The sequence below is a fragment of the Sorex araneus genome, chromosome 9 (genome assembly GCF_027595985.1).
Source record: "Sorex araneus isolate mSorAra2 chromosome 9, mSorAra2.pri, whole genome shotgun sequence".
NCBI lineage: Eukaryota > Metazoa > Chordata > Mammalia > Eulipotyphla > Soricidae > Sorex > Sorex araneus.
In genome coordinates, this window is record NC_073310.1 from 64,736,115 (window position 1) to 64,753,883 (window position 17,769).

Consider the following 17,769-nt stretch of genomic DNA (forward strand, 5'->3'; position numbering starts at 1 on the left):
CTGAAGGCATCTTGCCTCCATCTAGTCACTTCATCATGAAAGCCGACTCCTTGGCCAGTGGCCGCTCTGGCCTTCTCAAAGCAGCCCACATATTTTCTGGAGAAGCTCCCGGGACCCCTCCTGAATGATCCTTCAAACTGAACTGCCCCTTTCTAAGAGCAATGCCCCCGTGTGAGGCTCTTCTTAGCCTTGTTGACTTTTGGTCTGCGTACTGACAACGAATCCTCAACATCTTCTGAAGAATCTGCTCACGAGAGATTGCACAGGACCCAAGATGCACACGCCCACGTCCCGCTTTCCAGGCACACGCAGACGGGGTGTTTCCCAGGTGAAGAAGTTGTTTCCCCCAAAACACACGAGAAGTCTGCCCAAGCGCTCCACCTCCGCAGCTGGCTCCTAGAGTCACGAGTGTGCGGCCCTTGCGAAGATTAAAACTCAGCAGACACGAGAACTCGACACGAAGGCCCGCAGTGCAAGGGCCGCAGACCCACAGGCCTTGCGGGCCGGTCCTGGGGCCGGGTGCCAGATGTCTCCCCAGGAAACAGGACCTTCACGCCTCGCGTCCTGGAAGCTCTCTGGAGATGGGCTGGCTTCAGCCGTGGAGGAGTCAAGCCCCCCACTCACCCCAACAATCTCTCTTGGATCCCAATGCCAAGGTCACAGACAACTCGGGTCAGTGGCGGCATCAGGGAAATCAGGGCGTCCCACGGTCCCCGAGGGGAGTCGGCGCTGTCCCAGCCCACGTGGAATGTTCCGGATTCTCCAGGCAAGAACTCATCTCCCTGACCAAGAAACTGCATTCACCCCACTGAAATGTCATCGACGACTTCTACAAAAGTTGTGAACATGCGACCCCAAACACGCCTTTCAGGCAGGGGGGACATTGAGCACACTGAGAATCCCGGCTCGGGGCTTGATTCTCAGCAGCCCCCCTCACCCCCCTCATCAATCAATCAACCAATCAATATTTTGAATGCAAACAGCAAATACAGGAAAGATACTCTGATGCCCTTTTGGAGAGGCAAGGGCTGAGGCTCCCATGTGAGATGCGACTTCTCCGTGCCAGGACAGTGACATTCACCATCGGGGAAGCTGGGGGCAGGGAATCCCACACCAGCCGACCTCGTCAGAGTAAGTGCCACCCTCCCGCAGCCCCCACGGCCACGCTGCCGCCCCTCTCACCCAGCTGTGCGTGGAAGCAGGGCGGCCTCCTCGCGCCTCCGGGCGCTGCTCTCCTGAAGGGCCCCGTCCATGCACCATGCCTGAGGCTGACACGCGTGTTTCCCTCCTGCGTTTCTGCCCCAGGGTGATTCAGTTCTCAAACATGACCTGGGGGGTCTGAAGAGGGGAAGGCATGCCCCCCCGCCCCTGGATGCCTCCAGTTCTCCTCCAGCCCGTCCCGCTTCACCCCACGGGAGCAGTGAGCAGGGCCACGGAGTCTCTCTGGGACTCGCTCTCCTCACCCCGTCCAACAAGCAGACGGCTGGCTGCGTCCACGCTCGATGATTCTGAGCCCTGAGGACAGAGCCGCCCTGTCCGCCCGGCCGGCCCGGCTACGGGGCTCCGTTCGTGGGGGCAGGGCTCATGTTCCCCGGCACAACCCTACCGGTCACCCCTGGCGTGGTGCCCAGGGCCCGTCTCCAGCCCCTGCCCGTGCTGGGGCTCTCCCCAGAGGCTCCCACCCGCTCACGGGACCTGAGCACGGAGTCCTGCGGCTCCAGCCTCGCCCCTCGCGCAGTGCTCAGGCCGGGCCTATAATTAGAGCCCCGAGCCTTCTCCGCAGAGCAGAGGCCTGACTCGTCACCGGCCCTGCTTGAACAGGCGCCTCTGAAGCCGGCTGCCTGCTGAGCCCTGGGCCAGGCTCGTGGAGCTCACGCAACCCTTCAGGTGACCAGCTTTGTTCACCAGACCCTGAGAGCTTGGGGCCACGCAGGGGCCAGCGCTTCACGGGAGCCCCCGAAGCCGAGGTCCTTTCATGTCTATTTGGGTCGGCCTGCCTTGGTGCGGCCTAGATTTCCAGCCCGAAACAACGGATTGCTGGACTCTGCAAAGTGGACAACTGCCCAGAGAAGCCTCGGGAGTCGGGGGACCCCTGGCCCACACAGCCAGGTCTGGGGGTGGTGCCTGGGGAGTTGGGGTCCTGCCCCAGGCCCTAAGAAGAGAAGGTGCAGAGGCCTTCCCGCTGAGGAAGCCCCCGCCCCCACCACCTTGGACTTGATTCACTCACCCAACTACATTCGGCTTCAAATGTGTCCTCAGTAAAATCCCCCTGAAAATGAGCCTATCCACCGTATAAACAAACGTCCAAACATCATGAACAACAGGACCCCCCAGTGCAAGTCTGAGCAGCGAGTCGACGTGGCGGGTAAACTCCGGCTCTCTCTGTCCGCTCAGGACGCCTGACACTTAATCTGCGGGGCGCTGTGATCTTCTGGTATAAAAGCTGGTCTGGGGGGCCAGAGGGAGGGGTAGTAGAGCGGGTGGGGCTGCCCTGCAGACGGCTGGTCCATCCTCAGTGTCCCTGAGCACCGCCAGGAGTGAGCCCTGAGTGAGAACCAGGAGGACGGCCCGTGCATCCCGCTGTGGCCCCACCACAAGCCCAGAGCTAGTTAGGAGATCAGCAGTCTCCCGCCCTCCCTCTCTCATCTCTCCTCTCTCTGTCTCTGTCTCTGTCTCTGTCTCTGTCTCTCTCTCTCTCTCTCCCCACCTTTCTCTCATCTCTCTCCTTTCTCTCTCCCCCCCCCTCTCTCACACACACACACACACACACACACACACACACGCTTCTATAGAATCACTGAAGCAGAGTTCCTAGACATCATTAGGTAAGTACATTTACAGAAGAAGAGGGGAAACATTTGACAAAATATGTCACCAGAGGAATCTTAAGCACAACTGAGGCGTGCCAGGCTGAGCTCGCGGGATGTCAGAGGTGCGACAGGGCCAGGGAGCGCGGGGCAGGGGCCGGCAGCCCCGACCGTGTCTCGGTGTGCAGGAAGCTCCTGGTCCTCCCGGAGCAGCAGCCTCAGCATGCACCTGACTCTCGGATTCGGGCCGGGTGGGGTGGGGGAGACCCACTCAGGACAACTCGGGGGCACCGAGAGAGGGTCGCACACGGGGCCCCCAAGGCAGGAGCGGGCACGAGGGCCGGGGCAATCACCTGGTCCTGGCAGGAGGGGGAGGAGTGAGCGCGGAGGGAGCACGGCCGTCAGGGAGGCGGCCCTTTACAGGAGTCTGGGCTCCGTCAGGGGGGGCGGGGCCGCAGCAGAGAGACTCTCCTGTGCAGTTTGGGGCTGCACCTAGTGGTGCCTGGGGCGGTCCCTGTGCTCACGTTTGGCTCCGGTTTGCTCCTGGCAGAGCTCGGGGACCGTGCAGTGCTGGGGTCAAACCTGGACCCCCGGACCACGGCATGTGCTCCCGGGACCCCAGAGACACACCCGCACCCGCACAGCCTGCGGGGGAGAGAGCAGGGCGGGGCCTCATTCCCTCAGAGGGACCCCCGCCGTCTCCGGGAGCAGGGGGCAGCCAGGGTCTGTGGCCGCTGGGCCGGGCCTTCCCGCCCCCCCCCCGTCCTCTCTCCATCCCGAAGGCCCGGGAAGCCCCGGAAGCTGCTGAAAGTGACCCTCGGACCCAGTGCTGGGCTCCTGTTCTCGGGGGCTGGAGGCAGGACAGGTGGCAGACGCTCGCCCTGCTCCACGTGGTCCCTGAGGACCCTGGGCTGTGGCCCAGGAGGCCCCAAATGCCAGTGGGGTCCCCGAAGACCCTGAGCACTGTGGGCCTGAGCTGCACTGCGTCCTGGAGGCGCTTTTCGAACCCTGTTGGCCAAGAGCTGCCGAGAAGGGCCGGGCCCTGTGAGCACCCTTGGGAGCCTCCCCCAGTTGATGTTCATGGGGGCGGGGCTGTGGCTGGGCGGGGAAATGCTGCTTCACGTATGTGGGGCCCTGGGCTCAGCCTCCCTCCCCCCCCTCCCCCCCCCCCCCCGTCTGGCGGTTCCCGGGGCACAGCTGGAGGGTAACAGCTGGTGCTGGCCCAGCAGGGCTGAGAGAAAGAGCCTCGTCCTGTGGAATCAGCTCTGCAGATGACCAGGGCTGGGGCGCAAGAGAACAAAGTCGCCCAGAGAAGACAAGACATCTGACTCTTGTCTGGGGGGCCACGTAGAGAGGCTGGTCCCGGCCAGGTCTGTGCGTGTGGGGTGGCCTGAGGGACCCTAGGGCAGGGCCCCCGCGGCTCAGCTCCGCCTGCGCCAGATCACACACACGTTACACACACACACACACACACACACACACACACACACACACACACACACACACACACAGCCAGCATCATCACCACAGAACTGACTATGCGTTACGGCAACTGCACGGTTGCCTGCTTGTTGTTTGGGGTTTACTGTCTCAAGGTTCAAAGGAGCCCCCCGTGCTGGCTTTCTGGAGGAGCCCGGGGGGGGGGGGGGCTGACGCGACCCAGGACAGAGCTGCTGTCCTGTTGCCGTGAGCTGAGAAACATCATTCTCTGCTCTGGCCCGTCCTAACCCAGGCGACCGCTGGAGAGACAAGACCTGCCCGCTTAGGACGTTCCCTCCCCCTTGCTCCCTCCCACCCTAAGCTCGGCCACGGGGACCTCAGCAAACGCCATGCCCGTCCCCTCCCCCCCGGTGCCTTCCCTCTGTCCACAGCACACAGGGGCGGCGGTACCGGCCCGGACCCCATCACTTGCCCCGAGCACGACGGGCATCCGCCCTCGCCTCGCCGGGTCCTTCCTGCCCAGCCGCCCCAGGGGAGGGGGCTGGCAGCTGCCCGGGGTCTGGGGCGGGCTCTGCAGATAGTGCTCCTGGCCACACTCGGATGCACTCTGGGCTCCCAAGAGCACCGGCTGCCCTTCCTCTGCCCACGTCAGTGCCCAGCGGCGCCAGCAGACGCCAGTGGGGAGCAGGGAGACACAGGGCTCACGGGAGGACAGTGGGGAGGTGCTGGCGCTTGCAGTGCGAGGCCCAGTGACTGCACCAACACCGTGGGCCTCACCCTCAGCTCAGCGATTAGGAAGGAGAAGGTGGAGGGTGGAGGCGGGCGGGGAGTGTCTCACACAGCCTGAATCACTGGCCCTTCTATAACGGATTCATCCCGTGCTGTCGGCTGGTCAGTTTGAGTGTGGAAGGGCATTCCCGCTGTTTCGCGGAATACGGAACTCAGAGAGAGAGCAGGGCTCCGCTGGACACTGTTAGGGGCTCCACTCTCCTGCGTGGTCACTATTAAAGGCATTCGTGTGGCTCCCTCCCCCTCCCTCCTTCCCTCCCTCCCTCCCTCACTCCTTCCTTCCTTCCTTCCTTCCTTCCTTCCTTCCTTCCTTCCTTCCTTTTCTTCCTTCCTTTCTTTCTTTCTTTCTTTCTTTCTTTCTTTCTTTCTTTCTTTCTTTCTTTCTTTCTTTCTTTCTTTCTTTCTTTCTTTCTTTTCTGCTTTCTGGGTCATACCTGGTGATGCTCAGGGGTTACTCCTGGCTCTGCACTCAGGAATTACTCCTGGCCGTGCTCAGGGGACCATATGGGATGCCGGGGATTGAACCCGGGTCGGCCACATGCAAGGCAAATGCCCTCCCCGCTGTGCTATCACTCCGGCCCATGGCTTACTTTTTTGAAAGGGAAAGAACCAACCACCGGTTCCACAAACGGTTTTGATGGCAGCTCCCCTGCCCCTGTCCTTCCAGACCCCCCTCCGTCCTTCTAGCCCCCGCGGTATCACTCAGAGGCTTTGTTCCTGCTGCTTTGCAGGAACTGCTTCTCTTTCCGCTTGCAGAGGACCAGCCAACCAGCCAGGACCTTCCCGGTCACTTCTCTGTCCTCTGTCCCCCGAGGCCGGGCCAGGCTCTGACAAGCAGGGCAGAACCAAGATCAGCGCCTGGCGCTGCCTCCCCGCCCCCCTTGGGCCAGGTGGAGAGAAAGAAGCTCCGGGGACAGACGCGGCTGGGAGCATGCTCAGTGCTGAGGGCATGGTCATCCTGCACTGCGGAGGACCCCCACCCTGCAGGGCCGAAGCAGCTCGGAGCGGCTGAGAATGGGCCCTGATTTCCTCCCAGCCACGGAAGGACACAGCGTCTCCTGCTCTGCGGAGCCTGTGAGGAGGACACAGCCAGACAGTGGGCCGGCCCTGGCTCGCAGAGCAGAACCTCCGGAAGGTTCTGGGCCCACCCAGAATTCCATCTGGAATGGCAGTCACCGGGAGGCTGTGACTCGGAACCAGAGCAGCCCCTCCCCCGCGCCCACTTCCTGGCGGAAACCGTCTCCGCTCTGCGCCTCGCTAATGGAGTGGTTCCCAGCCAGACGCTAATGGGCATCGGAGACTCGCCTCCCGCAGCCCTGCCCGCGGGATGGCCCCGTGCAGCCCCCCGCCCCAGACCAGCAGAGAGCCTGGGAACCGAGCAGCCGCCCCAGCCCAGGGGGTCCAGCAACAGGCTCTGGGCCCCCCACTGTCCGCTCGAGATCGGGCATGACCCTCCAGGACTCCTCGGGTCAGATCTGGCCTGTGGGGGGGTGGCCGGGATGGGGGCTGGGGGTACGACGCTGGGGCGCATAATTCGGGGAGGGGCCTGGGTTTCCGCCCTTCTCAGCCAGGGCTCCCTGCCCTGCGCCCCCCCAGCCCCCTCGGTGCTCAGGGCCCCTCCACACCCTCCCCCAGGGGAACAGGCTGCTCACAGCTCTGCTCCCAAACCTCGCGAGAGCAGGGCAGCGACTGGGTCACGGAGTGTGGGGGCCAGGCGGGGCCAGGTGTGGAGGACAGAACCTCGGGGGTGCGGCCCGGCCCCCTCAGAGTGTGTGTGTGCCCTGGACGGGGTGCAGAGGTACTCAGGGAACCCCAGACTCTGGGGAGAGAACTGGGGCTGGCGACCCCTCCAGTGTGTGCCGACCCTCCCCGCCCCACAGCACTCCCTCGCGTATGAGCCTCTCACCGAGGGGCCCGACTGCCCCGCTCAGAGTCACAGACGGGCCAGGGCGACAGCACAGCAGCAGGGCATTTGCCCTGCAAGAGGCCAACCCGGATTCAATCAGGAAGCCCAGACGGTCTCCGGAGCACTGCCAGGAGTGATTCCTCAGAGAAGAGCCAGGGGTGAGCCCTGAGCACTGCTGGGTGTGGCCCAAGGACCAGTGAGTAACTGAATGAGTGGGAAGAGGCCCCGCCCCCGGAGTAAAGGCACCCACACCGCGAGCAGCTTCTGGCCCTGAAGGCGGTTTGCAGACACCCGGCAAGCACCAGGGCAGCGAACGTGCGGACCCACGTGGGGACCATCAGTAACTCCGGGGGCTGAGGGGGCCGAGCCCAGTCGCTGGCCCAAGGGGAGCGGCAGACCACGGCCAAGGGCCCGCCCCGCAGCCGGGCCTAGGCAGGTCCCAGCTGAGGCCGGGAGGGGCGGCCTGGGGAGGGCTCAGGCCTTGCCACAGCAACGTCATGAAAGGGCCCCAGGTGGCCCCGCGGAGAGCGCAGACGGTGACGCCTGAGCAGCCAGCCCCCCCCCAGCGGCGCCGGGCACTTACTTCCTCAGCACCGCGATCTCGTTCTCGATGCTGCTCTCTTTGCCTTTCAGCGCCTTCTTGGGGATGCACTTCACCGCAAAGAGCTTTCCCGTCGCCTTCTCCTCAGCCAAGACCACTTCGGAAAAAGCCCCCCTGGAAACGAAGGGAGAGAGAAGCGTGTCAGACTCGAGGGTACGCGCGGGGCGGCTCTCACCCTGTCCTGTGACAGGCCGCCATACCGTGACCTTTGACTCCGGCTCCCACCCCCTCGTGCGAGGAAACATGTGCACATCCATGCACACGTGTGTACAGCGGCACACAAACACGCACACGCAGGCCAGCTTTCCTGCAGGGGAAGGTGGGCAGCTGTGGGGGGTGCGGGGAGGCCTGCTATGGACAGCTCCAGGGCAGGGGACTCCGGGGATGCTCCGGGAAGGGCCTCCCCAATCTAGGGGACGAGAGACGCACCCAGAGCCGGGCAGGATTCTGCACAGGCCTGCTTGTCCCCAGAGAACTCCAGAGAACCTGGCAAACTAATATAATTAATTGTCGCAGATAGGTAAGGGTGTGATTGCAGAGAGAGCGGCCGTGCCACGGAGTGTTGGCCCGGGGCTGATTGACTGGTAGGGGCAAGAGCTCACACACACACACACACACACACACGCACGCACGCACACACACTCACATTCTCACACACACACTCACACATTCACATACAACCTCACACATGCACATACACACACTCAGACTCACACACACAAACACAATCACATACACATGTGCACACACACATGCGCACACACACATGCTCACATACACACATACTCATACACATATGCACTCTCACAGATGCACACTCACACACATGCACACTCATACACTCACATATGCTCACACACACACTCACATACTCATACACACATGCACACGCTCATACACACAGGCACACACATTCTCACACATGCATACTCACATGCACGCACACATACGCTCACATCCACACTCACATACATACTCACATGCGCACTCTCACAGACACACACACATGCACACACTCACACATATCTGCTCACATATACTTACACACTAAAGTCCATTTCACCAGGGCGGGCGCCAGGCCCCCAGCACCCTGTGTGGACCCCGCGTGTGGCCGGCTGTTCCACCCGAGCTCTCAGCACCGCAGACCCCAGAGGCCAAGACCCGCACAACCTCCCCTGCCCGCGGCCTGCGGGGCCCACTCTCCCTCGCAGCTGCCGGGGCTGTGCCCTCCCGGAGCGCCCAGAGACGCTGTGGCCAGGAGTGGGGCCGTCTCTCCCCACGCGGCCCCTCACAGACTCGTCCTGCCCAACGAGAGGGATTCCCCCACCGAGGACCCACAGAGGCTCCCAGACAGTGCTCAGGAGCATCAACCCGAGAGCGGAACACGGCCCCGCTTCCGTGTCCCCATCTCAGCCGAGGGCTGGGAGACGGTCTCTCCGCAGACACAGCCCCAGGTGGCGGGAGGCGGCTCTTCCGCCCGGGTCCACACAGCCCAGCCAGCAGCACTCTCCCCGCTCGGGGCCAGGGCCTCACACGACAGACAGGAACCTTCTAGAACCAGCTGGAATACGCAAAACAGACACCCACCAACACCCGTGACAATAGGGCAAGGGGAAGGCTCAGAGCGCTGGGCCGCCTGCGCTCGGGGAGGCCCGGGTCTCTCCCCGGCACCTCGAGGTCCCCTGAGCACCAAGCTGGGTGCACCCGGAGCCTGTGGAGACAAACCGGCCAGTCCGGAGGCGCCCTCTGAAAGCCAGGCGAGAGTGCAGGCACTTCTGGCCCTGGAGCTGGCCCTGGCCCGCACCGTTGTCTCAGGGACAGACGGGGGTCCCCGAAGGAGACGACCCCCTCGCCCTCAGTCCAAGGGTGCCCACGCGCTGCTCCAAGCCACAGAGCACAACTTCTGTGGGAGACGGGAAGATCCCCACGGGCAGAGCAAGCCCGCGGCTGTTACTGGATAGAGACGTCGCTGGGATGAGACCCAGTCATTCTCCTATTTGGGTTTCTATTGTTTTAGATGAAACAGAGCTGACAACAGCCTTGCACGGGGCTGACCCAGGTGTGGTCCCAGGTATCCCATACGGTCCCCTGAGCACTGCCAGGGGTGATTCCTGAGTGCAGAGCCAGGAGTAAGCCCTGAGCACACCGGGTGTGGCAAAGAAGGAAAGAGAGAGAGAGAGAAAGAGAAAGAAAAGAGAAAGAGAGAGAGAGAGAGAGAAAGAAAGAAAGAAAGAAAGAAAGAAAGAAAGAAAGAAAGAAAGAAAGAAAGAAAGAAAGAAGAAAGAAGACATAACTGTGACTCAAACATGTAACCATGAAATGAGCATGGCCTGAACACGATGCGACTATCAGCATGACATGAACATGAATGTGACATGAAGTAAACATGCACGTGTGGTGGAGCTGGTGTGCACGTGCCCCCCCCCAGACAGAAGCTGGTGCTGTGGCCACAGGCCAGGAGCCCGTCCCCCATGTCCCCGAGAACTGCGCAGGAAGGTGCTGTCACCTCCGTTTCTTGCCCCAGCTGCAGAGGGAAGACAGACAGAACCCCCCTCCCTGCGGGGCCGGGCCGCGCCCCCTCCTGCCGCGGCCGGACAGCGGGCACTGACCTCCTTTGTGCGCTCCGAGCAGAGCCGCCTTCGGAGGGGATGGGAGATTAGCATAAATTGTTATTGTTCCTGCAATAAATAGAAATCACTTGAAGACACTTCCCCTGTTCCAGGAACGCTAATTAAAAACATCAGAGGCAGAAACTCATGAATGAGGAGTCTGGGCACTGCCGGCTAATTACTCAACAAAGTCGGGGTGAAGGGGAGAGGGCAGGAGCTGGGCGCAGGGGCGGGCGGCGGGGGGTGGGGAGGCTGAAGCGAAAAACAAACGAAACCCCCACCCCAGACCCAGGGCCTTCTGGAGCCACCAGGCCCCCCAAGGGAGCGGCTCCTAGGACGGGCCCCGGGGGGCACACACCTGCCCGGGCTGCCCCCGGACAGACAGGCACAGGCCTCCCGGCCTCTGAGCAGGACCCCGGAGCTAAGGCCAGCAGCTCCCGGCCACTCTCCCCGTTGGTCTGTGCTCGGCCCCCACAGCCCCGCCGGCGCCCAGCTCCCCCCTGTGCCCTCCCTCCCGCCTCACCCCTGCCCCCTCCCGCCCAGGCCGGGCCCAGGGCTTCCTCCTCAGCCCTCCGCCATCCTGCTTCTCCCCCAGGAACACTTGCCATTCCCGAGCCGGTCCTGGTGCCAACCCACCCCCGGCCACGTCACGGCTGCCACCATCACGCCCCCCACGGGCTTCTGCCCTGCAAGCCCCACCCATCCCACCCTGCGCCCCTGGGCCACACTGGGCTTTCTGGCCACCCCGAGACTTTCCGAGCTCTCTCAGTCGGGCCCAGCTTTGCCCTGCACGGTCCCCAGAGGGTCTGCGTCTCTCTCGCACCCGCCCACCCGCACCCGCCCTGCCCTCCTGCCCCTGCCAAGCCTGCCCAGCCCCCTTCCTCGGCAGCCCTTCCCGTTTGTCCTGCTGGGCGAAACGCCAGTTCCCATTCGAGGGCGAGGCTGGCACGGACACGTCGGGGCTGGTCCCAGAGCGCGGCCCTGAGTGCGGGGGATGCGGGGGCCGGGCCGCGCGGGTGCCCCTCGAGGGGCTCCTGTCCGCGCACCCTGCTCTGGTGGAGGGCGGACAGGGCTGGGTCACGGCAGCACAGGGGGTGAGGCGGGGCGGGCTCCAGGAAGGCCCAGGGGGACCCTCCCCACGGGAGCCCCCCGGGGCACAGCGCGCTCCGACCTGAGCCCCCGGCAGACCCCGGTCGGTCACTGGCCGGCCTTGTGCCCACCGAGGGCCCCTCGCCCCCGCGCTGCTGCTCCGCCCGCCTGGCGCCACCCCGCCCCCACGCCGGCCCCCTGAGCAACAGAGGGCCCGTAGCCAGCCTGGGGGTTCACCCCCACCTAGCGCCCCAGGCTTCCAGAGGGCCAGGGACAGCGCCTCCCCTCATTTGAACACACTCCTCTGGCTTCCCACCTGTGGGGAAAAGCCTCCTTCCAGAACATTCCTGAAGCTTCTAGATTCATGTTGGGACAGAAAGGACAGTACAGAGGGGAGGGCGCTGGCCTCGCACACGGCCAACCCAGGTTTCACACCCCCCCCCCACACACACACACTCCATCAACACGGTCCCCCCACCCCCAGGAGTGATTCCTGGGTATGACCTGGAGTAACCCTGAGCGTGCCGGTGTGGCCCCCAAATTTGCTGTTTTCCGGGTACATCCTAAGCCACACACTAAGCGTCTGAAATGCCTAAAAAATATTTTACAAGTGAGCGTGTCTGCGACCACTCTTTGTCTTGGTAAAAATTTGGTTAAGAGGGGCTGGAGTGATAGCATAGCAGGTAGGGCGTTTGCCTTGCACGCAGTCGACCTGGGTTCAAATCCCAGCATCCCATATAGTTCCCTGAGCACCGCCAGGGGTAATTTCTGAGTGCAGAGCCAGGAGTAACCCCTGTGCATCGCCAGGTGTGACCCAAAAACTAAAAAAAAAAAAATTTGGTTAAGAACATAAAATTTGTCGGCTTTTGATGGGCCTTTCTGCAAACTCTTGCCCTGACGAGTACGTACGATTTGGTAGGAATGAGGAGGGCGGGCTCGGGGGCTCCAGAAAGGGCTTAGAAAGCAGCTACTCTCAGGAGAAAGGAAAACACTGTGTTGAAATTTGCACTTTTTACAGGTTGTGACAAGTTGTTTATTTGATTTCTGAAGGAAACCAATTATTCTATTTTTAAAAACACACCAAGTTTCTATCTAAATTAGATCTCTACGACAGAGAAATTAGGGGGAGAGGCCAAACAGAAAGTTACTCTGAAGTGCTGAGTGTTTCTGCTCCTGCAGATAAGCCGCACTGATAACAGAAGTGGAGCCCCCCACCCCCCGCACCCTCCTGCTCCCACCTTTCAGAGCAGCGCGACTTCCCGCTGGAGGCCGCGGGCGTGGGCAGGAGCAGGAGGAAGCCCTCAGCTCTGGGCAGCTGCATTTCCGCGGTGAAGGGCAGATGTCAGTCTCAAAAGTGGATTCCACGCCCCTGCTTTCACTGGCCCTTCAGAAACGAGGGCCCTGGAAGAGACCTGGGCTGGGCTTTCGCAGAGCTCAGAGGGGCAAGAGGGCGCGGGTCAATGCAGGGCCACTTCCCTGCAACGGGTCCAGCCCGGGGCTGGCGGCCAGTCGGCTCTGACAAGCCCAACGGGCCAACAGGAGGGTGAGAACCGAAGAGGGTCTGTCTCAGCCCCGCTGAACCAGCCTAAGGACTCGGGCCTGGGCAAAAACAGGCATCAGGGACTTGGGCGACCTAGAGAGTCACTGCCCTTCCGGTTGTGAATGAATCTGTCCCCCAGCAGATCTTGTGCCCAGGCCTGCAGCCGGGACTCAGCTAAGCCATCCTGGAGATGTCCGCTACCCACTACCCATCTCGATGGGGACCGAGTCTAGAGTGTCTGCTTTCCGGATGCTCATGAGCTTCTACACTGACCTTACTAAAGAATGAATGTCAGGCTGGAGCGACAGCACAGCGGGGAGGGCGTTTGCCTGGCACGCAGCCAACCCGGGTTCGATTCCCAGCATCCCATGTGGTCCACCGAGCACTGCCAGGGGTAATTCCTGAGTGCAGAGCCAGGAGTAACCCCTGAGCATCGCCGGGTGTGACCCAAAAAGCAAAAAATAAAGAAATAAAAATAAAGAACGAGTGTCAGTGAGCACTGAAGAAGAAGGTGGCCCAGGGCTGACGGAGCCAAGAGCAGGTCACTCACAGCAAAAGTCGCGAAGCGGGCATTTAGCTCCCAACAGCCCACGGGGGTCTGCACGGGGGCACGCACCCACCACTCACCGGCCCGGCCCCGTCTTAGAGGGAAGCCTGTGATTCGCAGCCAGAAAGGGGACGCCGCGCCCGATGGTCACGCTAAGCCGCCGTCGCTGGGTGAAATCATCTCCAGCCCAGTCAGCCCAGGACTGTGCCATGGGGGCAGCTGCCCGGCGGCCAGAGCCGCAGCCGGCCGGGTCACGCGTCGCCTTCCCAGCGTCCCTGTCATTCTCCAGACAAATCAGGCTGTTGTGCACAGCACTGCCCAGGCACCAGGCCGCGGGACGTGCTTCCCCGCAGGCTGCAGCCAGAAATCACAATGTTCTGTTCCACTAAGCAGAGCTCCCCCCGGGTCAGGAGGGGACACGGCAAAGGGCCGCTGGGGACAGGGCCGAGGGAAAGACCCACACAGCAAAACATGAAGAGAACGACACGTGTTCTACTCAGATCATCTAAGACACAGCGGCCCCTGGCAGGAAGCCTTATGCTGGAGGGGGTGGTGGGTTTTGTTTTTCATTTGGGGCCCACACCCAGTGGGGCTGGAGGGCCACTCCCCGCCCCATGCTGGGGGCGAGTTGGGATCAACCCCCGCTTCATACGAAAGCAAGTGCTCGGCCCTTTGAGCCTGCCCGCCCCGCCTCCGTCCCCCTGCCCCCACTGCCCCGCCCCAGAAGCAATTCTCGTAGTAGGGGATTCTGTCGCTTGCCCACTAACCACTGCCAAACCCCAGAACATCCAAACGGGGAATCAGAGACACAGAGGCAGCCGCTCACCGTCTACCGAGCCTCCAGGCAGACACCGGCCACGCTCCGCCTTCACTCTGGTTTTGGTTCTGATTGGGGCCTCCGAGTGGTGCTCGGCATGTATCAAAGGGCCTTTGACCGTGTCCGCACCGGGGCCAGAAGGGGTCGTGTGCAATCGGGTGTTTTAGAAAAGAAGAAGGAGATAAAGGAGAGTCTGAAATAGCAAAATGCAGGAGCTGATGCTTCTGAGGGGGCAGGGAGGGCAAATCCCAGCCTGGAAATACGGCAGCGGGGCAGGAGATGGCCCCAACACTCTGCCCTCCCACCCCACGAGTGCAAGACCCCGACTCAAACCGTGGGTCCCTGTCACAGCCATGGCCCTGGGGCCGAGGAGGCCTGCTCGAGAGACACCGCAGTGTCTGCCTGCATGGCCGAGCCTAGATCACCAGGAGTAGCCCGGGGTCGTCTGCCCACGGCGTGGCCGTCCCTCCCCATAAACTGTACCAGCCGCTTAAGGCAGTTCACCATGTGCCCGGGAGATCCACCACGGAAAGAAAAGGCTCCAGGGCTGGATGACCCACGGTGGTCCCTCGAGCCGCCTGGTGGTCACGGGTCCCAGCGGCAAGACGGAACTCAGACACAGACACCTGTCCCGGAATGATTCATCCTTGGCCGACGGGGAGAACCAAGCTCAAAGCCAGAATTCAGAGGTGAGGGCGGGGGCTTTGCAAAGGTGTCCGGGCTGCCTGGGACGGCCGACACCAGGGGCCCGAGGCAGCCGGACGGCCTGAGTGACGGAGGGAGACAGCGGGGGCCCCGCACAGCCAGGGACTGCGCAGTGCTCATCCGTCACACGTGCTGCTGAGATTGTCTGTGTTCCAGCCCAGCGTTTCCCGACGGAAAGAGACATGGTGTCCCCATGTGGGCGACAGAGATTCACCGGACAGAGATTCACTGAGGCAACATTTCTCCTACTTCTGAGCAACAGGAAAAACTCGTGCTTTTCGCCTAGAAAACTCCTTGTGGCTGCCCGAAAGCCCCTGAGCTGCCCAGGTGGGACCCCAGCGCTGGCCAGGTGGGACCCCAGCGCTGACCAGGTGGGACCCCAGCGCTGGCCAGGTGAGACCCCAGCGCTGACCAGGTGGGACGCCCCTGCGCTGACCAGGTGAGACCCCTGCGCTGACCAGGTGGGACCCCTGCGCTGACCAGGTGAGGCCCCAGTGCTGACCAGGTGGGCCGCCCCTGCTGACCGCCCATCACAGAGAGGCACTTTGTCCAGTGGCGTTGGACTAGGCTCAGACAGACACGGGTCACAACACAGTTGTCCCCCTGCCTGCCTGACTCAGAACCTGAGCTGAAGGAGTCCTTCTCTTCCCAGGAGAGGCCACCGCGTCTTCCCACGGCCGGACACCTGCAGAGTGGCAGACGGGGGCCCCAGCCTACCCTGTGACTCCGCCATGACCCACCCGGAGTCCCCATGCTGGTGTGTCCCCCGGCCGGCTCAGGCCTCATGCACTTGTCGTCAGGCCCTTTTGGGGACTTTGCCCTCTGATGGAACAAGTGCTGGATTCCTGGGGAAGATCAGGAAACCTAAACCACACACACACATACACACATGCACACACACACACATGTACACCTGCACACGCGTGCACACAATGCACACATACATGCACACATGCACACACGTGTGCACACACATGCACACACGTGTGCACTCACACACATCCACACACATGTATGCACACACATACACATGTACACCTGCACACGTGTGCACACGCGTGCACACATACATGCACACATGCACACACGTGTGCACACACATGCACACACTCACACACATCCACACACATGCATGCACACACATACACACGTGCACGCGCACACATGCGCGCACACACACACACACACACACATGCCGTGTGAGACAATCAGCCTTTTTGCCCTGCCACTGAGTTTCCATGCTCCAGAAAAGCTGGCTTAACACCAAGGAACAGGGCCTGGGGCTCCTCCAGCCCCGGGATGTACGGCAGGACTCCGTCCCTCAGAGACCCCCACTGCCCTGTCCCCCAGGCCTGCAGGACACGGACATCACCGGTCAGCCTCAGGTGCCCGCCAGGCTGGCAGCTTCCATCCCAACAGCCGCGTCTGCGGGCACTGAAATCACAGGCCAGGGAGCCCCGCTCCAGCCGCTGCTCCCTCCGCCTTTGAACCCGGAAGATCAAAGCGGCCACTTTTCAAAGGCAGCAGAAACACAGAGCACCGTGTCCCGCCGGCAGGAGCCTGAGCCGGCAGCCGGGCAGGGAGAGCGTCTCACTCCCAGGCCGAGTGGCACGGCAAGGCAGGGACTGCGGCCGGAGCGAGGCTCCACGTGTGGGCACCCCTGGCCCGCCAAGACCCTGGCCACCAGCAGGTGTGACCCCAAAGCAAAGAAAATGGGGTTTTGTCTCGGGGGCGGGGGTCACCCCTGCAGTGCTGTACCAGAAAACACGATGTAAAGCCTCCGCCGGACCTTCCCGGCAGGGCTGGCGGAGAGGAGGGAGCCGCTGCCCGCGCCCACTCAGCACGAGGCCAGGTGGCGGAAGGCGGCACCCGGACACCTCCGCCAGCAGGAAAGAGTCGCGAGAGGAAAGAATTTAAACACGAGGACAGCTCCAATGCCCGTTCTCTCTTCCCTCTGAGCGGCCGGCTCGCACACCGAGCACTGAAGGAGTGAGGAGTCTCAGGGGAAGGAGGCTGCTGGCCGCCTCCGGCAGGGAAGCTGGAGGGGCCAGTGGACCTGCAGAGGCAGCGCTGAGCTCAGAGGACCCTGGACTGCAGAGAGGCGCACTGGGAGGGGGTGCACGGAGCCGGGCTTCCAGGGCACGTCCACGCAAGGTCTGTCCATGAGGCTCCCCGTCACAGACAGGACGATGACGGGGAGCACAGAGGGGTGAGGTGACCCCCAAGCCCTCGCTGGGATAAGGCAGAGTTCTGAGCGGAGAAACACCCGCCAGCCAAGCTGCTCTCAGAAAGTTCCATCTTCAGCTTTGTCACTGTGTATCTCACTGTGAGTCAAGAGAGAGAAAGGAAGGAAGAGAGGAAGCAAGGGAGAGAGGGAGGGAGGGAGGAAGGAAGGAAGGAAGGAAGGAAGGAAGGAAGGAAGGAAGGAAGGAAGGAAGGAAGGAAGGAAGGAAGGAAGGAAGGGAGGGAGGGAGGGAGGGAGGGAGGGAGGGAGGAAGGAAAGAGCCTTGCCAGCATTTGGGTTCTAAATTTTGGCGATTCTAACATTTGTGGTGTCTCATCGTTCAATCTTGCAAATCAAATGAGAAGAATCAGCTGTCCGTCGGGCCCAGGGGGCCACTGTCTGTAGAATGAGCGGACGGTGTTGTTGCGGGTCACACCCAGCAGGGCCTGGGACCAGACCCGGGCTCCGTCCTGCAGAGTTTGCACTCCAAACCTTAGGGGCTCTCCGGACCCCAAAGATATTCTTTCTTTCTTTATTATTTTTTAAAAAGATTTTCTTTTTAAAGCCTAAACAACAACAACAACAAGGCAAGGTGGTCCTTGAAGTTAAGAAAGGGAAAAACCAATTATGAATGGAAAAAAATTAAAACTCCAGTGAGACAACTCTATACATCATATTACCATGGCCACTACGGA

The 17,769-nt window shown here is 61.9% G+C and overlaps 1 protein-coding gene across 1 annotated transcript in view; it reads right to left on the bottom strand.

The window, feature by feature from the left end:
* CAMK1D (calcium/calmodulin dependent protein kinase ID) overlaps positions 1-17,769 on the bottom strand; it is a 172,427-nt gene that overhangs the window by 94,759 nt on the left and 59,899 nt on the right. Inside the window, exon 2 of the mRNA XM_055147579.1 lies at positions 7,526-7,657. Coding sequence (XP_055003554.1) covers positions 7,526-7,657 — 132 coding nt within the window. The remainder of the gene's footprint in view (positions 1-7,525; positions 7,658-17,769) is intronic.